We start from the raw sequence: 22,279 nt of genomic DNA, 5'->3' as shown, positions 1-22,279 counted from the left end.
TGGCAGGCGACCAGTGAAGATTGTTCGGTGGATCCAAGCCTGCATCGAGGATGGAAGACACCTGTAAGCAGAGGGGACCAAGTCCTGAAACACTAGCCAGTGATCAGATGGGCACCAGGATGGCACCGGATGGAGTCACCTCGACCAGGTGAGTGGGCGACGCTGGGCTCTGCAGTCTCGCGGACCAGGAGGCGTTGTCGGCGACCAGGATGGAGGTGCGAGCTGTCCCACGATGGTTGATGCTGTCGACGTCTCTGGACCCAGGATTGGGGCAACAAGCCTTGGCCAATTCAAGCCCAAGCGGTGGACCTAAAATGGCGTCTGGAGTGGACCAGGAGGGTCCGGGGTGCTCCTCTTTTGGAAGGGAGCAAGGGCCAGTCTGGAGCAACCAGACTAGCAGTGTTGTCGTCGTCGGTAAGGCCACAAGCCAGCGGGCTAGTAGCCAGACAACGCGGTGGGCAGCTGTAGGAAGGTACCTCCTGACTATGGTTGCCCCCAACTTTTTGCCTTGTGTTTTAGCTGGTTTTTGACATAGTCGACCTGGGGCCCTGCCAATCAGGACCCCAGGCCTACTGCTCTCTCTGTAAAATGGATTCCATGTACCCTAGGTGCATTTCCAATTGGTACTGGGCCACCGTATCAGACCCTGTAACTCAGGACATAGGTGTACCCAGGGCCTACCAGGGGCTGAAGCATGTATTATGCCACCCCTGGCTGGCCTCCTAAATTTGACACAACTGGCTGCATGACAGCTGGGGCAAAGTCGTGTAATCACCCTTTGGTGTAGATATAGTATACCTATATCTAACCCTAAAATGGACACACAGATTCCTATCAGTCACTCCTATGGCAGGCCTTAACAATCCTGAAGGCAGAGTGCTTGGAATCGTGTGAGATGGTGCTCTGGCATGAGCGGAGCCTGTCTGCAGCTTGCGGAATCAAGTCCTAATAGCTGTTCCATGATATCGCATACCATATACTCTTAAGTGCATTATAATCCTCGCGGTTAAATGCTCTCTTTGGTATTGCTTTATCAAAACATGTCGATTAAGGTGTCATACGAATTGGAATACTAACCCCTCGCCAATTCTGGCGACGGGGTTAGCATTCCACCCTTCTAGAGGGACACGACATGTATGTAACTGTGAACCCCGGTTAAAGTTAAACGAAGCCTCAGCTCCACAAAATGGATGCTGCCACCACAGACACGAGTCTGACCCCCTGCAGCTGGGAGTCCTTCCAGCGAGGGGAGCCTGGACAAAGGGTTTCCTGTCAGGGGCGGTGCTAGCACCGTCCCAGACATGGTTTTGTGTATCCTGGGTAGGCAGGGCTTTACAGGAAGGTGACTGCTGAGTGGCACCCCGGTGCTCACTACGCATAGGCCAGTCAGAACCAGTTCCAGGGGCACACCAGCCCCTGGCATGGGGAAGTCCGGCATGGGAGAGGGGTGTAACCACCCCCCTCCTAGTCCCACCCATAGGCAGGACCTAGTCACCGGGTCAGCCCCCTTTTTTAGTATAAAGATAGGAGAGGGCCCCCTGTTCAAATTAGATCATCTTTGGAATCAAGACACGACTTTCTGCGAAAGACATCAAGATTTCCTTCTTCAAGATTCTCCCTTGTGGCTAAGGAGTAGTCACCCTGCATCCGCAGACACCATCCTAAGAACACTGCGGTCTGCTGCAAGTCCTTCTTCACGAATCCGACGACCCAGCTCGACGAGACCCGGCTTCCCTGGCACCTCTGACCTCTACTCACCTCTACAGCAAAGCTGAGAACCGTGAGTGCGACGAGACCTCGAGGGACCGACGATCGCCAAGACTGCACGACTTCTTTGCAACAAGCCCACCGTGTGCTCCACTGGTGAGTGCTTTGGGGTCCGAGAAGCCCCAACCCTGAGCAGCTCCAGCACCGAAGATCAGCCCTCCAGCATCTCCACGATCTGCGTGGGGCCCTTCTGCTTTTGCCTGCTCACCGCGCTGTGTGGCTACTAGCCGGCTGGCTTGTGGCCTTCTTCACGACGCCCGACGACATCACTGCTGCTGGTCTGGTTGCTCCAGACTGGCCCTTGCTTCCTTCTTCAAGAGAGGCACCCCGGACCCTCCTGGTCCACTCCAGACGCCATTTTGAGTCCACCGCGTGGGCTTGAATTTGCCAAGGCTTTGTTGCCCAATCCTGGGTCCAGCGACGCCGACAGCTTCATCCATCGTGGGACAGCTCGCTCCTCCATCCTGGTCGCCGACAACGCCTCCTGGTCCGTGAGATCTGCGAACACAGCGTCACCCACTCACCTAGTCGAGGTGGCTACCATCCGGTGCCCTCCTGGTGCCCACTGACTACTGGCTAGTAGTCTCGAACTTGGTCCCCTCTGCTTTCAGGTGTCATCTTCCTTCGATCCAGGCTTGGATCCATCGAACTTTCTTCACTGGTCGCCTGCCAGCAACTTCTTTCTTCCAGGCTCCTGGTCCGTCTACGAGGATTCCCGACGTCTTTTGAGACATATGCAGCTGCAGCCCCTGGGCTAGGTAAATTTCGGCATTTCGGTGCCCCAGCATAGCCTCACTATCCAAGGGTCAGGATCCACTTTCGTTTTCCTCCTACCAGGTCGGGTTCGCCCGAGAACACTAACTTTGTCATTACTAGCTACCATAGACTTTGTCCCGCATCACGCGTGAGAGTGCACACTCTGCACCCGAGTCCCCTAGGCCTCCTAGAAGTAATCTGAAGATTCTATTGTCAAGTCCTAGCGATTCCTAAGCCTATTAGTACTGTACTTACCTGCTAGTAATTTCGCATTCCACTTTCAGAGTATATGGTTTTCCGTGCCCCTCGGGCATTTGTATATACTGTGCTAACTTAAGTATTTTTATAAGAGTTTTGTGTTGTGCTTAGTACCCTGTCCTCATAAAGAGTACAGGGCTGTTGTGATTTTAATAAATACACTGTTTATTTTCATAACACTTGTGTGGTGTCCTTTCACTGGGTATTCAAGGGGTATATGTGTGGTATAACAGTTGGCTTAACACGCCCTCTCGAGTCTTTAGCCTTAGACTGCTCGTATCCATGCTACTAGGATAGCTGGTCTATAAGGTTGACTTACAACCAATCATCAATAAGGGTTGCTGGACTGATACATAGTGTTCACTAGAATAGTGACCACTGCATATCAGGCCACCTTCTCACAGCAGCCAAAAAGCAGAAGGGCCCCACGCAGATCTCGTGGATGCTGGGGGGCTGGTCTTCGGTGCTGGAGCTGCTCAGGGTTGGGGCTTCTCGGACCCCAAAGCACTCACCAGAGGATCCCTCGGCGGTCGTGCTAGACAGAAGTCGTGCAGTTCTGATGATGGCCGGTCCCTCGAGGTCTCGTCGCACCTACGGTTCTCAGCTTAGCTGTAGAGGTAGGTAGAGGTCAGAGGTGCCAGGGAAGCCGGGTCTCGTCGTGCTGGTCGGTCGGATTCCGAAGGAAGGACGTGCAGCAAACCGCAGAGTTCTTAGATGGTGCCTGCGGATGCAGGGTGACTACTCCTTAGCCACAAGGGAGAAATCTTGAGAAGAGTCGAGAGTTCCTTTCGTAGAAAGTAGTTTCTTGATTCAAAGATGATCTAATTTGGAAGGGTTCCCGCTCCTGCCTTTATCGTTAAGAAAGGGGTGGGTACGCGACTAGGTCCTGCCCTAGGGGTGGGACCAGGAAGGGGGGTGGTTACACCCCTCTCCCATGCCGGACTTTCCCCAGCTCAGGGGCTGGTGTGTCCCTGGAACTGGTTCTAGCCGGCAGATGCGTAGTGAGCACCGGGGTGCCACTTGCAGTCACCTTCCTGTAAAGCCCTGCCTACCCAGGATACACAAATCCCTGTCTGGGATGGTGCTAGCACCGCCCCTGACAGGAAACCCTTTGTCCAAGCTCCCCTCGCTGGAAGGACTCCCAGCTGCAGGGGGTCAGACTTGTGTCTGTGGTGGCAGCATCCATTTTGTGATGCTGAGGCTCGAGTTAACTTTAACCGGGGTTCACAGTTACATACATGTCGTGTCCCTCTAGAAGGGTGGAATGCTAACCCCGTCGCCAGAATTGGCGACGGGGTTAGTATTCCAATTCGTATGACACCTTACTCGACATGTTTTGATAAAGCGATACCAAAGATAGCATTTAACCGCAAGGATTATAATGCACTTAAGAGTATATGGTATGCGTTATCATGGAACAGCTATTAGGACTTGGTTCCGCAAGCTGCAAACGGGCTCAGCTCATGCCAGAGCACCATCTCACACGATTCCAAGCACTCTGCCTTCAGGATTGTCAAGGCCTGCCATAGGAGTGACTGATAGGAATCTGTGTGTCCATTTTAGGGTTAGATATAGGTATACTATATCTAAAGCAAAGGGTGATTACACCACCTTGCCCCAGCTGTCGTGCAGCCAGTTGTGTCAGATTTAGATGGCCAGCCAGGGGTGGCATAATACATGCTGCAGCCCCTGGTAGGCCCTGGGTACACCTATGCCCTGAGTTACAGGGTCTGATAAGGTGGCCCAGTACCAATTGGTAAATGCACCTAGGGTACATGGAATCCATTTTAGAGAGAGAGCAGTAGGCCTGGGGTCCTGATTGGCAGGGTCCCAGGCCAACTAAGTCGGAAAACCAGCAAAACACCAGGCAAAAAAGTTGGGGGCAACCATAGTCAGGTATCCACCTTCCTACAGTGCCCCTAAAGCCCTCTTGTAAATATTGTGCGAACTCTTATTTCCTTATTAGTATTGTCATGTGCTTAGCCCTCTGACCTCATAAAGAGTTCAGAGGTGTATGTTAGTTAATAAATATCTGTTTATTTTCATAACAACCTGTGTGGTGTCCATTCACTTGGTATTCAAGGGGTTATATGTGGTAAAACAGCTGGCTTCTTATGCCATTCAGAGTTTAGCCTAAAGACTGTTTTTGTCCACGCTACTAGGATAGCTGGTCTATAAGGTTGACTTACAACCAATCACCATAAGGGTTGTTTGGACTGATACAAGGTGATCACTAGAACTAGTGAGCATCATATATCAGGCCAACTTCTCACAGTGGGAAAAACAATCCCACCCTACTTCTGGCCCAGGAACGCGTTTGATGTCCCCCTTGGCCAAGAGGGCCATGACTTCCTGCTGGAGAAGTGCAAAGTGACATCCCGACATGCAGTGGAACTGAGATGGCATGACCGGAGGGTAGACTCGAAGGGGAGGGATTAACATCTCCAGACGAGTTGCAGCACCCACCTGTCGGAAGTGACAGAAGGCCAATGGGGAAGGTGATGTCAAATCCTGCCACCCACTGGCTTGGGGTGCACCCCGAAGCTCAGACTAGGAAGGCTTCGAGGCAGATGTCGAGGGGGGGAGGTGAGGTGGACTGGACCTTAACCCTTAGCCTCCACGCGCCCACGGCCATGCTGAGTTTGGTTCTGCGCAGGCTTTTGACTGAACGAACGGGCAGGGGCGTCCCTTCCCTGGCCACGGAAGGAGTGAAAAGTAGACGTGGCCGGGCAAGAGGCGGAAAGGCCCAAGGACTTGGCAGTAGCTCGAGTCTCTTTAAAACACTCCAGGGCACTGTCGGCCATATCCCCAAACAAGCGAGTGCCATCGAAGGGCATGTCCATGAGTAAGCTCTGGACATCTGGGGAGAACCCGGTAGACGTCAACTAGGCGTGGTGACGAAGTGCCACAGTCGTGGAAATCGCCCTAACAAGAGAGTCCGCGATATCTAAGCCACTTCGAATGGCAAATTTAGCCGCGTCCTTACCCTCAGCCACAGCCTAGGACAGCACAGCCTGGACCTCTTCAGCACACTGGGGCAATTCCTCAACAACGGTATCCCACAACGCGTGGGAATAGCGGCACAATAGACATGCAATGTTCATCGAACGCAGCCCCAGGCTGGCCGACGAGAACAACCGCTTACTGAACTGCTTCAGCTTCTAAGAGTCCTTATCCAGCAGCGCAGTGGGAAAGGCACTCTGGGACATCATGGCTTGAATGACCAGGCTCTCGGGTGTAAGGTGAATGGTCAAAAAGGCAGGATCACCCGGCACCGGGCGATGATGCCTGGCGACCTTCTTGTCCACCGGCGCCCCTGTGGCCGGCCACAACCAAGTGCCCAACAGGACATCAGTGAGGGCGTCATTGAATGGTAACAGCGGCTCCGATGAAGTGGATGCCAACTGAAGCACCTCAGTGAGGAGATTTTTTTTCAGGGCCACCGTAGGGAGATCAAGTTTAAGGACCTCAGCTGCCCGACGGAGCACCACAGTATATGAGGCACCTTCCTCCATAGTGGACGGGGGAGAGGCAAACCCCGGGTCAGAGAAGACGTCGAGGCTGCCGGTCTCCTCCAAGTCGTCCGCCTAATCCTGCTTGGAGTCGCACTGACGAGCAAGCGGGTCCTCGGACTCCTCCCAGTCATCCTCAGCCGCCGTGTGCGGTGCAGACCGCGGCGGCGGGGCAGGGACCGGGGGAGGAACACACGGCATCGGAAACTGCGCCGGGAACGGCGCCGGCCGGGGCCGAACCGGTGCCATGTCCGAATTCGGAACCCAGGCAGGGACAAACCCGTCCGGGAACCGGGGCAGAGGTGGAACCAATGGCATTCACTGCGGCGCCACAGGCGAAGCCGAGGGCGGCGCTGGGGATGGTAGCGCAGGACATCTTGGTGCGGGCGCAGGATCCTGCGCTGCTGGGGCCGGAGCCGCAGGAGGTGTCGATGGCCCAGCAGGATCCTGACAAGGGGCCCAAAGGCGCACCAGTGGGAGCCAGAGGCCTAAAGAGGCGGTCCATGGCAGCAAGAAACTCTTGCACCTGTGAGGGAGTCGCCAATGGATCTGGGTAAGGCGGGTCGGATGTAGGACTCACAGGCTTCGAAGGAGCCATGGGGGCAGAACCCCTGTTCCCCTCGTCCGCATCAGAGGACCGATGGGGGAGGGGATCGGGGGAGGGGGCATTGGAGAGCGACAACCCTTCTTCGACTTCTTTTAGTGTTGTCTCTTACCCGAATCACAGAGTGAAGACTTGGAGCCCGATGAGCCGTGATGGTGGCCCTGCAAGCATTCGAGAGAGCGGCCCCTGGACCGCGAGCGGCGCTGGGACGAGTGCCGAACTTCAAGCAACTTCCGGCGCCACTCTCTCAAGGCCTACTGGCATGGCCCGACAGGACCGGGAATCGTGGTCGTGCTCCAGGCAGTAGAGAGCGAAGTCGTGGGGGTCCACCACCGACATACTGCGACGGCAGGCCCCACAGGACTTAAAACCGGGCATCCATACGCACCGGAGAAGATCAACAAGAGACAAAAGTACCAAAAAAGATAGTCAAAAAGTGACTAGGGTACCTGCTCTAACCAGATCTGCGCTTAATGGCGCAGAAAAAGAAAGAACTGACATCAGCGCGCATTGGTGGCTAAGTAGTCTCTGTGACGTCATCTCAACGCATACGCCGCCATTGGCGGACGAGGAGCCACACGACGCCACCTACTGACGCGCAGGGGTACTGCTAGCAAAACTTTCCGGATCCAGTCTGACGCCTGGGGATATTCTAAGGTAGGGAATCTATCACCAACGTGTCTCTTTCAGATATTATTTTTATGTCAAAGACACATGGCCCAGTCCGCAGCGCAGATGCCAGCTCCGCACCGCAGGCTTATACTGAGCGTTCGGAGACAGATCACAGGTCCCTGCCTATGCAGAGTTGTCCGGCCGCCGACATCCGGACGGGGGGAGGGAGGGAAAGTGAAAGCGCAGGCGCGCGCTGTGTTCCCGCGTGGACAGGAGATGTGCATGTGTACAGAGTGCACATCTCCTGCCTGTATGCGTGCACATCTCCTGTCCCCTTTCGGCAGAGAAACCAACAACTATAGGTCTCGCCAAGGCAAGCAACGCATGCGCTGCATCGCTAGGCGAGACCTAAAAAATGAAGTATATGTTGGACATCCTGAAGCCCAGGAACAAACATTAACTTAATATAGGTGATGTGGGTTTCATACTCACAGACGAAATCAGGGAAACAGAGTGCAACTATTCTGTCATGTGAAGTGGCATGCCAGACCCTGAGACAGAGAAGTCTAAAATAGACCATAAAGAAGGAGCACCCTCAGAAGCCATACTATTCTTAGCTCTTGTCTTGTTCACCATTCTCCCTGAACCCCTATTGCCCTTTAATGAAGCACTGGCTAATGTCCTTCTAGGAACATGGTCCACACCTAACACAGGGGCTCCTGTGAACAAGACAATTGCCAGCTGCCATCGTCCGGCCAGGGTGCCCACCATTCTCCCCACTACTGCTAATTTGCAGCAAAAGCTATGAAAGTAAAAATCTTTGCCAATGATCTATTATATTTTGATGCCGTCACTTTTCCAACAGCTATAAAAGTCATGGGTCATTCCTTAGAGTAGGAAATCTGCAGATCATTCTCCAAAGGAAAACATTACCAGATACATCTCAAGCTTAAAAAATGTATTGACATAATTGTTGTCTGGGCATGTTTTGTGAACAGTTTACCTTAATGTTGTCCACTGTTCGTTTAAGATGGTTCAGTGCCTGTGGGATGACTTGGAGCCAGTTGCAGGCAGTAGTGTGTAGAGTTCTCATCCAAACAGGACGACCGTCTGAGGTGGAATCTGTCCTTTGCTTCTTCTCTGTTTCTGCATAGGCCAAGTCGTCTTCATCCTCGAGCATCTGCATTTTCAGCATTTTACTAATCATGTCAACTCCTGCGCAACAAAATAAAGAAACATGATGAAACAAAGCATTATGGTTGTGTAGGAAGAATTTTGTTTTTACGTTTCTACCATTACTTTCAGGCTTCAAATCTCTTGGGCTCCAGGTTGTGGAAACTATTATACAACTAAGGAGCCAAAAAAAAAAAGGAATAAGTTAACTTACCCACAGTAAAACTCTCTGGTGGATACTCTAGCGAAGCATACATTCCTTACCTTGTGAATCTCCTCATGTGCCAGACTGGATCTGGAATTTTTTTGCCATAACTCCAGTGCACCAGCATGTAGTGCCATCATCTATCCACTGCAATTTGAAACCGCCTCTAGACTGGATAACAAGGAGCCACATATAAGCACCACCCCAGCCCAGAACGCCAGTTAATATACCATATCCTTTGGTGCCGTCGGATGCAGTGTGTGATTCAAAAATTAAAATGAACTGGCGGTGTATGAATCCCTCATTAATTCTCAAAAGTGCACTCCACTGAAAAAGGGGGGGGGGGGGATTTAGGCAGCCAGTGAGTAATCTTTGGTTAGATAAGTATCTATTAGAAAGAGAGTTTCCCAATGTAAGAAACTTGCTATTGTGATGGATGCAGATTTCTCACATTGAGAAAGACTACTGAAGCAATGCCCTTTCAGAACAAAGAGCATTTAGACTAGGACGTCCTGCAGGACTGAACAGACAAAATGTCCATCACTGCAGAGTTGGCATTCAATGCAGAAGTCTCTGGTGAAAGTATGGACGATAGCTGTCAAAAACCGCAACACCACTAACCAAAGTCGTAGTAGCAGCCATTGCTTTGGTGAAATGAGACAGAAGGCCCTATTAAGGAGGCAAGATGGCGGCCGCTTGATCCCGAGTGAGCGTCTCCCCTGTCTGGTTTTGATGGAATGAAGGTGTTTCCGTGAGCATAACAGTACAGAACGGAGAAAAAGAGGAGTGAGAATACTCTTGAGAAGTGAAGAACTTTGAAGAGCTATCGGGTCGTGCATTTACCTGAGAAGTTAATGTTTTTATGGCGGAATCCCAGCGTCTCGGTTCGGGCGGTTCGGCTGGCGGCGACCTTCCTCCGGAGTCGGGCGCACCTGTGGAGTGTGTGGTCTCCAAAGAATCTGAAGCAGGAAGCTGCCGTGTTTGGCAAATTTGGTGCTCGTATGGCGCCGCCTCGTAAGACGGAAAGAATCCTGCCTGCGCTATGGAAGAACCACCGGCTGCCGCTCGGAAAGGAGTGCCGGCGCTGGTACCGAATCCAGAAAAGGAAAAAATTGGTAAAGCTGAGAGAACTGGCCCCAAGGTTTTACCGGTGAGTCTTGAGAAGGGCTCAGCTAAGGGGAGAGTTATGGAGAAGTCACAACCCCCAGAAAACGTGAGTGAGGACTGCAAAAATAAAGGTTTGTGGACTCAGGCTTCAACCACGGCCGGCGTCGGACGGGGGAAAATGGCAATAATCCCCGGGATGTTCTCTGGGAAGGGGCCCGGGAGAAAAAATCAGCACCAAAATGTCAAAGCACTATCTGGGGGTGTAGGAGAGGCGGAAAATCGCAAGAACGATGAGCAGCCCGTGATAGAAAAAGCAAAGGGGGCACAAGTCCATATAGAAGAGCAAAGTGGTTCATTGCAAGATACGAGGGATACGGTGACCTTGGGATCGGGGCGAGAGATAAAGCAGGGCTCTGATGTTAGTATGGGTTCTCAACCATCAATGTCTGATATGGCTGCGCCCGGAGGAAATCAAGGAATTATCAATGTCACCGAGAGCTTAGCACAGATCCTCGACATTGACTAGAGTGAAACCAAGTTCTCCACTCCCTCTAGAGGAAAACTACATTCAGGACCTGCAGGGGGTAATTTTTATGAGGCTCAAGAAGGAGATAGTTTCTTCTCGGTCCCTGAAGACTCTGAGACCACTGCAGATTCTACTGATTCTGCTAAAGGGGACGCAATGTCAGGAGATGAAAGCGGGAATCCCCCAAATACCGGAGACACATTGAGGAGGATGATCCCCCGGCGTACTGAAACAAGAAAAATTATCCAACAGGGAGGCAGGGCACTAGACAGTGATGGGTCTGAGGCTGGCAATAATAATCTTCAATGGGACCATTTACATGCTACCACTTCCCAGGCCGGGGCAGATGGTCTGAGTGTTCAGGAAGAACTGGGAGGGGCGGTGGATACATCTCCCCCTAACTCTGTGATTTATGCCATGCTGAAGTCCATCCAAAGTGAAGCACGGCAGGAACATAAAAGAGCCCATCTGGCCACTATGAAGATTCACGGGGCCATTCGTAAGAATACAAAGGCTTGCGCAGAGGTTATTACCAGAACAACTGCCCTGGAAGAGCGGATTGTCGGGCTTGAAACTGGATTACAGTGTGCGAAACAGAAAACTACTGCCAACGACGACAAATTAACAGATATAATGTGGAAGCTGGAAGACTCTGAGAATCGGTTACGCAGAAACAATTTAAGACTGTTAGGCATTGAAGAAAATGTGGAAGGGCAGGACATTAGAGGTTTCGTGTTGAAATTATTCAAGTCCGCATTTCTGGAGTTGTCACATTTGTGCTGGGAAACAGAAATCTAAAGAGTACATCGATTGCCTTTCATGTTAAAAAGAGAAACCAGGAACTGAATCTAAACCAAGGGCTTTGTTAATTTTTTTTGGTAACTTTTTGTTAAGGCAATGTATTTTTGAAAAATCCCGCCAAAATGCTAAGAGATGTTCAGAGGGGCACTCGTTTTTTGTACGCCCTGACTTTTGCCATGTAACAGTGGAACGAAGGTGGCGACTACGTACTCTGATCAGCCCTTTTCAAAAGAAGGGATGAGAGGTTTATTTAATGAACCCCGCAAGAATAAAGGTTATTTTTAGAGGCAAAACACTGGTATTTCTCTCTGAAATACGAGCCGAGACATACTTGAATGAACTGCCGGATTGTTAACTTCGGACTCGAGTATATTCTTTCAATGGTGCATGCTCTATTTGCTCTATATGAGATATAGGAGTTGTATATCTATTTTCAATGTTTTCTCTCTTCACTTTTTTTCTCTCCCCATCTCAGTGGGTGGTTTATGTTTTCTCAAGCTCATGGTTTGATTTGTTACAGACAGGGGATGACAATGGGCACTTGGGAGGCGGTAGGCATCACACAGGTCCATGGACCCCTATTGCCTTTTTTGTGGGTGGGGGGGCTTGGGGGGTGGGTGGTCCTAGAGGGAGGGCTGGAGAGGGGAGGGAGGGCACAGAGGGAAGGAACACAGGAGTGTATGTATCGAGGTAATCTGATCAGCACCTTACTTAAGACTAGTTAGTTTATTCAGTATTATGGCTATACGAGTAGCATCTATTAATATGTGGCCTGAATGATCCCAATAAGCGCAGGCGTATTAGTGGAGATCTTAAGTTTTTGAGGGCAGATATAATCTGCTTTCAAGAAACTCATATTGAGGCCAGCCGACATAAATGTATGGAGGTTGAGGGATTTCAGTTAGTCTCATGGACTAAACTAGAAGCCAAGACTAAAGGGGTCGCCATTTTGGCTAGACGTGGGAGGGTGAATATTTTTCGGACAGCTGCAGATCTATATGGCCGCTGGGTTATTGTACATGGCAAATTTTTAAATAAAGAATTAACTTTATGTTCAATATACGGGCCTGTGTTGGAAGATCCAGCAATTTATCAAAAGCTGAGTTTGGAATTGCTAGACTGGCCCTCGCCATTGATAATTTGTGGCTGTAGGAGAGTAGGGTCTGCAATCCTATGGTCACCACCGATTTTTGCTTTTTGCTTCACTGGTTTACGACTTTCCCTGGCTGTGGTGCCTGCTAATCAGACCCACAGCCTAGCTGTGCTCCCTCTAAATTGACAACCATGTACCTTAGGTGCATATCTAATTGGATACTGAGTCACCTTATCAGTCCCTGTACAGTGTACCTTAGGTACCCAGGGCATAGGTGCGCCCAGGGCCTACCAGGGGCTGCAGCATGCATTATGCCACCCCTGGCTGGCCATCCAAATCTGACACAACTGGCTGATCAATCAGCTGGGGCAAGGTGGTGTAATCACCCTTTGCTTTAGATATAGTATCCCTATATCTAACCCTAAAATGGACACGTATCCTCCTATCAGTCACTCCTATGCCAGGCCTTATCAATCCTGAAGGCAGAGTGCTTGGAATCATGTGAGATGGTGCTCTAGCATGAGCTGAGCCTGTCTGCAGCTTTCGGAACCAAGTCCTTTAGCTGTTTCCATGATAACGCTATACCATATACTCTTAAGTGCATTATAATCCTCACGGTTTTTGCCAACTTTGGTATAGCATTATCAAAACATGTCGAGTAAGGTGTCATACAAATTGGAATACTATCCCCTCGCCAATTCTGGCGATGGGGGTAGCATTCCACCCTTCTAGAGGGACACGACATGTATGTAACTGTTTACCCCCGGTTAAAGTTAACTCGAGCCTCAGCATCACAAAATGGATGTTGCCACCACAGACACAAGTCTGACCTCCTGCTGCTGGGAGTCCTTCCAGCGAGGGAGGCTTAGTCAAAGGGTTTCCTGCATTGGGAGGTGCTAGCACCACCCCGGACAGGATTTTGTGTATTAGGTAGGACAGGGCTGAAAGGAATGAGACATGCCTGGGGCACACAAGGTGTCCCTGTGCATACTCAGGTCTAAACCAGTTCCTGGGGCACTCCAGCCCCAGAGCTGGCACAAGACCGGACAAAGGATAGGGGGTGTAACCACCCCCCTTCCTGGTCCCACCCAGAGGAGGGACCTAGTCGTAGTACAGCCCCCTTTAGCCGGATAAAGGTAGGAGCTGGTCCCATTCCAAATTAGATTATCCTGAACAACTTCACAAGAAGAAACTCTGGACTTCGACGTTCTGCTCCACAGAAGACTGAAGAAATCTCCCTTGTGAGCAAGAAGTGTCCACCCTGCACAAGCAGGCACCATCAGCGTTCAGCGGCTTAGGATCCAGACTTCAGAGCCCGACGAGACCCGGATTCCCAGACACCTCCGACCTCTACCTACATCTGCAGCTCAGCTGAGATCCATGGGTGCGACGAGACACGTGGGACCGGCCATCTTGAAAGAAGCAGCACTTCGCTCCAGCACGACTTCTGAGGTAACCTCGTTAAAGTGCTTTGGGGACTGAAGCCCCGACCTGAGCAGCTCCTGCACCGAAGACCAGCCCTCCAGCATCCACGAGATCTGCGTGGGGCCCTTCTGCCTGGTTGCTGCTCGACGCGTTGTCTGGTCACTTGCCGGCTGGCTAGTGAACTCCGAGACGACGAACTCCGAAATCTTCACTGCTGGTCTGGTTGCTCCAGACTGGCACTTGCTCCCTTCCAAAAGAGGAGCACCCCGGACCCTCCTGGTTCACTCCAGACGCCGTTTCCACTCACCGCGCGGGTTGCCTGTGCTAAGACCTGTTGACTCCGAATCCGAAGCCGACATCGCCGACAGCGAGAGCCTGCGTGGGACAGCTCTTGCCTCCATCCTGGTCGTCAAAGACACCACCTGGTCCACGTGGCTGGAGAGACAAGCGTCCACCCTCACCTGATAGCGACGACGACATCTGGTTCCACTCCTGGTTCCACTCCAGTCACTGGCTAGTGACTTTGAACATTGTCCCCTCTGCTTTCAGGTTCTTCTCTTCACTGATCCACCCTTGGATCACACCGGACATCTTCCTCCTGCAGCATCTTTTCCTCCAGGCTCAATAGACTTCAACGCCGGGACCCGACACGACTTGGCACCTATGCACCCGCAGCATTTCGGTGTTCAAGGGTAGCTTGACTCTCCTAGTGTCCAGTTTCACAGTCGTTTTAGTTCTACCTAGTCAGGATTGTCCGTACTCACCTTTTTCTTGAACTGTACTGTCCATAGACACTGTTGCGCATCTCGCGTGTGAGTTCACACTCTGCACACGCGTTCCGTGGGCCTACTATTACCTACCTAGAGTTAGTATAGCGTGGTTCCATCGATTCTACAGCCTCTGGACAGCTCCATTCCTTTTATCGACTTTCACATTCCACTTACTTAGTATATGGTTTGTCGTGCCCTAGGGCACCATTGTAATTTGTGCAACTTAAACTTATTTTTGCTAAGAGATTGTCATGTGCTTAGCCCTCTGATCTCAAAGAGTTCAGAGGTGTATGTTAGTTAATAAATATCTTGTTTATTTTCATAACAACCTGTGTGGTGTCCTTTCACTTGGTATTCAAGGGGTTATATGTGGTAAAACAGCTGGCTTCACATGCCAAAAGAGTTTAGCCTAAGACTGCTTTGTCCATGCTACCATTAGGATAGCTGGTCTATAAGGTTGACTTACAACCAATCACCATAAGGGTTGTTTGGACTGATACAAGGTGATCACTAGAACTAGTGAGCATCATATATCAGGCCAATTTCTCACAGTGGCGACCTTAATATCAATATAGAATGCGACCTAATCAAACTAGAGCAACTTATATAGGGCGAAAACCCTGGGTGTACAGGGCCTTACGATATATGATGGACCTGCATGGGCTAATTGATGCCGGGCATATTTCAGATCTAAGGACCATGGATTTACTTATTATTCTGCCCCACATAAAAGGTGCTCTAGATTAGATTACTTCCTCATCTCCCCTGCACTTATTGCTAAATCTGACATCTACCGATACCCTAGGGTGATGTCTGACCATAATCCGCTTGTACTGGAGATTAGTGTGCAATGTAGGAGGGATAAACCAGATGTTTGGACTTTTAATCGGGGTTTGTTAAGGGATAGCACTTATGTCGAAGGTATGGCCATTTGGATTATAAGATTTCTGGAGGAAAATTTGGGCAGTACGGGGATACAAAATGTATGGGATACATTAAAGGCCGGGATAAGGGGTGAGACTACTTGCTTTGGCTGGGAGAGTCACAAAAAGGAAAAAGCTGCACTAGTCAAGTTATATTCTAAATTAGAGAAGGCCAAGGCTAATCTGGCCAGTACACTTGCTCAGGATGCAGACAGCGATTTGGCTCAAACTCTGATTGTCCTAGTTAAAGCAGCGATTTTAGAAATATCCCAGAGAAAGGCGGCTAGTAAATTTATGGCCTGGAGGACAAAGATGTTTGAAAATAGTGAAAGAGCTGAACATTTACTAGCCTCTAGAACTAGGGATAGAGAATCGGTAATGCGGATAAAAAATAGTAATGTTCCCGATGTTGGTCTTGTGTTTGAGGATGATGCCATCGCATTCCAGAAATGTAATCAAAAATTATATAAAGAAGATATTCATGAAAATGAGGCAATACAAGAGGAAATTCTGGAGTACTTGAGAGAAATAAAGGTCGAGGCTTTATCTGCAGAGGAGAGAGCTATGTTAGATTTTGACATATGGATGGAGGAACTTTGGCTTGCTATTGACTCTCTCCCGTCTGGCAAAGCTGTAGGCCCCGATTTCCTACCAGCGGAATTTTAAAAATGTTTTCGTTCTCAGCTGTCACCAATTGTGATAGAAATGTTTCAGAAGATTCAGAAAGGAGATTCCCCCCCCTGAATAGTGAAGAAGTGCTCGAATTGTGACATTTGGGGAAGGAACCCTCAGATACAGGGTCTTATCGACCCATCACACTTATAAATAGTGATATAAAGATTTATGCCAAGATATTCGCAAATAGGCTTTCTGGTGTGATTAAAAAGTTGGTTGCCCCTCAACAGCATGGGTTTGTTCCCGGACGGAAAACAATAGACCATATTCGGCGTACAATAACTTTGTTTGATTTTACTAAGGTATCAGGAGACCCTATGGCTTTAATTCTACTGGCTACAGAAAAAGCATTTGATAGGGTCTCCTGGCCTTTTTTATGGGCTACTATGAAACATTATGGGCTGGGGGATAAATTTATAGGGGCACTAAAGAGCATGTATATTCAACCCAAAGCCCAGATCTCCGTTATGGGAATACAATCAGGCATAATTAACATCATGAGGGGCACAAGGCAGGGTTGTCCCTGCTCGCCTTTATTATTTGCTATTTACATAGATCCTTTAATTAGAAAACTTTGTTTTAATAATTTGATTCGTCCAATTTGTGTAAAGGGGGGGGGGGGGGACACTAAAATTCTCGGATATGCGGACGAATTAGCTATATTAACTAATTCCCCTCAGGTGGCTTTACAAGAGATTCAGACCCTTACCTCACAGTTTGGGGCCATTTCTGGATATCTATTAAATGAGGCCAAGACTCAAATATGTTGCATCATGCGAAATATCTGGGGGTAGAGATTTGTGCTAATCTGGATCAGATAATGCCGATCAATTTAAATCCTTTATTATATAAAATTGAAGCGAACGCCCGCCGATTGAATAATCTCCAACTAACACTAATGGGCCGATGTAATGTGGTTAAAATGATATTCCTGCCTAAAATATTATATTATTTAAGAGCCATTCCTTTATTTTTTGAGCAAATTTGGTTTATTAAATTGGATTGAATTATTTCCTGGTTTTTATGGGCAGGGAAACGGCCCAGACGGGCCATGAAATGTATGACATTGCCTAGGGAGAGAGGGGGATGGTCTGTACCAAATTTTCAGATTTATTATCGGGCAATCACGGTTAGGCACATTGCGGAACTTTTAGATTTTCAAGATCTAGAATGTACGGATATTTCCATTTATCATTTAATTCTGGGAGAGGAGACGCAAGAGCTATTATTTATACATATTGATTTTGCTTATTTTAAACGGGTTAGGTTTAAGGTACTGTTGGGGGCCTTTAAAGTTTGGTCCAGGATTCGGAAATTGTGTAATATTGGACGGCTGTATATTGACTCCCCTTTGGTGCAGAATACTCTTCTCCCTGATATTTTTCAGGATGCATATTTCAGAGAATAGGTTTCACAAGGAGTCACGGTAATTGGAGATATAGTCTCGCCTGCCGGCCTGCTGACATTTGATAGTATAAAACAAAAGTTTGGAGTTAATAATAGGCATTTTTTAAAGTTTTTACAGATTAGAGATTTTTTTCTAGAAGAACGACAAATTGGTACCAAATTCCGCTTATCGATGCTGTTAAAATGGGGCAACCAACTATTTCTAAGATATATAAGATATTAAACGAGGCTCTGAAGGATGACTTTGCTAAACATTTTAGTCGCTGGCAGACTGGGTTAGATGCTGGACAGGGGGCTTGTGAGGAATCTTTAGGCTATAGTCAAACAGCATCTATTTCAGCAAACATCCAAGTCTAGTGTTTTAAGACCTGGTTTAATCTTTATATTACTCCACATCGTATTCAACAATGGGGAGGTACAGTTGGGGTTGATTGTCCCAGGTGTGGAGAATATTATGTTGACAGCATTCATATGTTTGCATCTTGTTCTTGTTTGACACCCTGCTTAAATAAGATTGAACAATATCTGGCGCAAATGCTAGAGCAAAGGGTTCCCTTGACCCCACAGGCTATAATACTAGGTGTAGTAGATCAGAATTTGTCTGAACCTGAACGTAAATTTCTTTTTATAACTATGGCATTTCTGCGACTCTTAATAGCTACTATATGGTTGGACTCTATCCCCCCGAATGCACATGAATGGTTGTCCAAATTGGTCAATGTTAGCAAGTGGGAAATGCTGGTATATGTGAAAAGGTGCCCTAGGGCTCGGAGGGAGGGAGAAAACATTTGGGAAACTTTGAATAAATGGATGTCTGCTGAGAACTGAGGGTTAAGGCTTTTTCCTCTATGAAATTTGGGTAGTTTCAGTCTCTAGATTTACTTTTATGTCTGCATGGGGTTTCTTTCCTCTTTCTTTATTGCTGGTATATTTAAATTCGGCTTCTTCTTTCTTTCTCTCTGTGGCCTTCCCTCTTTTGGGTGGGGGTGAAAGAGACAAAAAAAAAGGGGATGTTCGCCATGGTCAAAATGTATACTAATTGGAATTTTTTTAATGTATTAAGTATCATGTCTTATGTCTAATAATAAAAAAATAAAAATAAAAAATAAAAATAAAAAAAGAGACAGAAGGCCCTGACCAGGATAATTTTTGGCCAAGGCCTAGCACAGGTTGGTAAAGGTTTGCTTCTGGACTGCATACTCCCTTTTTTGCACCCGGGATTGCAACAAACCATTGATCTTCAACGATGGATCTCTCTGTTCTATAGAAATTAAGAGCACACAGTTGGTTGGACCATTGCACCCTTTCCTTCTCTTTGGATGAGTGTGATGGAGAAAAGAATGCCGAGAAAGTGAAGGACAGAGAAAGGAAACACCACTTTTGGCTGAAATAATGCACGAGTCCTAAGCACCAGCTCGTCAGGAAAAAAGTTAATACACAGAGGCTGAACTGACAAGGTCCCAAAAGTGACAAGTAGTTGCAGTGAGGTGCACAGTTTTCAGGGTCAAAAGAGTACAGCTGTCCAGAGCTACAAAGTTACTACACTTTAAGAAGGCCAAGATTAAATTAAGTGGCTTTATAAGTGACTGAGAGAAACCTAGGCAAATGCTGCACAACTGGTGAATTCAATGAAGAGGGCTATTTAGGCAAACAAAGGAAGGCCCAAACAGCCAACAAACAGCGATCAATTGTTCCCGTACCAAAGCTTGGTGGCCCAAAGACAATACAAACAAAACAGAAGTCATTTTTTTCTGAAGCGTGTCACAATGCTTCTCTTCGCACCAGGCAACACATTTAAGCCACAGACCTGAAAATACAAACCTGGTGAAGGGGAGCAAGCAGCCAGAATGACATCAACCAAGTCAGACAAGATCAAAACCTCTTCTTGATTCTGCTCAAATCTCCATGCATGGAAGTGTAGATTGTAAAGGGTTGGGTGAAATACCCTGCCTTGCTACTGGGACACTGGATCCTATCAAAGAGGTGGTCTAATTGGAGGACATAAGCTCAGTATTACAGAATCCCAAATCATCTGACCGTTGACCAGTGCTAGAAGAATGAGCAATACTTTATTATGCTTGACCTCTTTTTGCACTTGCTGGATAAACAGAGGTGGGAATCTCCACAAAGGAACAAAGTCCCATCAAACGAGGAAAGAGTCTCTTAGAAACACTTAATGAATAAACCTTAGAGCGCAAGAGGCCAGGATAAAACGTATAATAACAGATAGCAGCAATGTTTTCCGAGAGAATGACCCACTTAACTAAAATAGACCGAGTCATCTCCGACGGCAGATGCCACTCGTGGTTACCAAGATGACACCTGCTGGCCTCATGCGGACTAATTCAGTCAGGTGGTAAACCATTGGTAGGCTGTCCGGTTTTCGGTTTAAACCTATAATAACTAATAAAACCCCACCGGAAGGGAAATAGCCCTCACCAGTGTAAACATATAAACACTGAAAAAAACCTGCACAACCAAAAGTAAATGCCATTCAAAGAAAGGGAAAGGAGAGTAAAAGAGTAATTTGTATTTCTTCCTGAAGGGGTCAATACAATGTAAACTTGTTATATAAGCTGGCAGTAAGAAAGACTGGGCTAACATTATTCGGCTTGAGTTTTGTTGTTTAGGGATGTCACTAAAGCACAAGTTACTACTTTTGTAACGATATATCTGTAAGAGACATTAGTTAGTGATAGATTCCTTACCTTAGAATATCCCCAGGCGTCAGACTGGATCCAGAAATTTTTGCGTAGCAGTACCCTTGCGCGTCAGTAGGCGTCGTCTGCGGCTCTGCGTCCGTCGTCGGCGTCGTGATGACATTGTCGGGGTACTTAGGCACAGCCTCCGCGTGCTGACGTCAGTTCTTAGCCACAGCTTTTCCGCACCAGAAACGCAGAGCAATGCTAAAAACGAACACTGGTGCCATTGGAACTAGGGCCCTGAAAGGGGATGACCATAACCCTAGATATCGGTTCGCAGAACGGGGAGGATGGGTGGGTCGGTAAGGAATCTATCACTAACTAATGTCTCTTACAGATATATCGTTACACAAGTAGTAACTTGTGCATCTGAAAGAGACAAGTTAGTGATAGATTCCTTACCTTAGAATAGATACCCCAGCAATACCAACCCCGTGGTGGTGGGTCTGCGAACCAATAATCACACCAGAAAGTCCTGGAGGACGGAACGGCCAAAGTAGCCATCCCTCCGGACTTGGCTGTCCAGGCAATAATGTCTAGCAAACGTGTGCAGCGAGGCCCACGTAGCCGCCTGGCAAATGTCCTGCAAGGGCACACCTCGGCCCAAGGCAGTTGTAGTGGCTGTGGCTCGAGTGGAATGAGCCCTTAGCCCAATAGGGGGTTCCTTCTTGCCAAGGAGTAACACGCCTGGATACACAAGATGATCCACCGGGAGATGGTCCGCTTGTGCACCGATTTCCCTTTCTTAGCGCCCGCGTTCCCAACAAAGAGTTGGTCATCCACCCGGAACTGTTGTGTGCGATTCAAATAAAATGAGAGCGCACGTTTTGGGTCCAGACGGTGGAGCCTCTCTTCCTCTCGCGAGGGATGCAGAGGCGGAAAGAAGGTGGGCAAGGTGATAGATTGCCCAATATGGAAGGCCGTGACTACCTTGGGTAGGAAGGAGGGCCTTGTCCGTAACATAACCTTGTCCGGATGGACTGAAAGGAAAGGAGGCTTGCAAGATAGAGCCTGGAGCTCACTCACTCTCCTGGCAGAGGTGATGGCTACCAGGAAGGCAGTCTTCAAAGAGAGAAGGCGAAGAGGACAGTTGTGAAGCGGCTCAAAGGGAGCACACATCAGAAAGGTAAGAACCAGGTTCAAGTCCCACTGAGGCATCACGAAGGGAACAGGAGGGAATGTATGTGTGATGCCCTTCAGGAATCGATTAACGATAGGGGACTTGAACAAAGAAGGTTGATCAGGCAGCCTCAGAAAGGCTGAAAGAGCTGAAAGATAGCCCTTGATAGTGCCCAGAGCAGAGCCCTGCTGGGCAAGAGAAAGAAGAAAGAGGAGAACCTCAGAAAGAGGGGCATTAAGAGGATCCACAGCCTTTGCTGTGCACCATGCCACAAATCTGTTCCACCTGCAGGCGTATACCGACTTTGTGGAGGGACGCCTGGCTGCCAGAATTAGGTTACAGACTTCAGGAGGCAAGTCAAATGGCCTCAACTGTTGCCGCTCAATCTCCAAGCATGGAGGTGGAGACTGAACAGGTTCGGGTGGAGGACCGTCCCCTGCTGCTGCGACAGAAGGTCCTCCTGAAGAGGTAGACGAACCGGGGGATCGGCTGACATACTGAGTAGCTCGGGATACCAGTACCTTCGTGCCCAGTCCGGAGCTACAAGGATGACTTGTGCCCGGTCGCGCTTGATCTTTTTCAGCACTCTGGGCAGAAGTGGTATAGGCGGAAAGGCGTACAACAGACCGCAACTCCACTTGCGACGAAAAGCGTCTCCGAGCGAGTGCCGCCTTGGAAATTCCAACGCGCAGAACTGATGACATTGCGCGTTCTCTTCGGTGGCAAATAGATCTAACCAAGGCTCTCCCCACTGCAGAAAGAGACCTTGCGCCACGTCAGAGTTCAGACGCCATTCGTGATCCATCATGCACCGGCGGCTGAGTTCGTCCGCCCTGGCGTTCA

General features: G+C 48.8%; 1 protein-coding gene across 1 annotated transcript in view; it reads right to left on the bottom strand.

The window, feature by feature from the left end:
• Nucleotides 1–22,279, bottom strand: part of DYNC1H1 (dynein cytoplasmic 1 heavy chain 1) — a 1,654,074-nt gene that overhangs the window by 271,146 nt on the left and 1,360,649 nt on the right. The window contains exon 73 of the mRNA XM_086937823.1: nucleotides 8,513–8,724. Within this exon, the coding sequence (XP_086793949.1) occupies nucleotides 8,513–8,724 (212 nt within the window). The remainder of the gene's footprint in view (nucleotides 1–8,512; nucleotides 8,725–22,279) is intronic.

This window comes from Lissotriton vulgaris, chromosome 9 (assembly GCF_964263255.1).
Source record: "Lissotriton vulgaris chromosome 9, aLisVul1.2, whole genome shotgun sequence".
Lineage (NCBI taxonomy): Eukaryota > Metazoa > Chordata > Amphibia > Caudata > Salamandridae > Lissotriton > Lissotriton vulgaris.
Note: the sequence above shows the minus strand (reverse complement) of the source record. Positions and strands in the feature narration are given on the sequence as shown.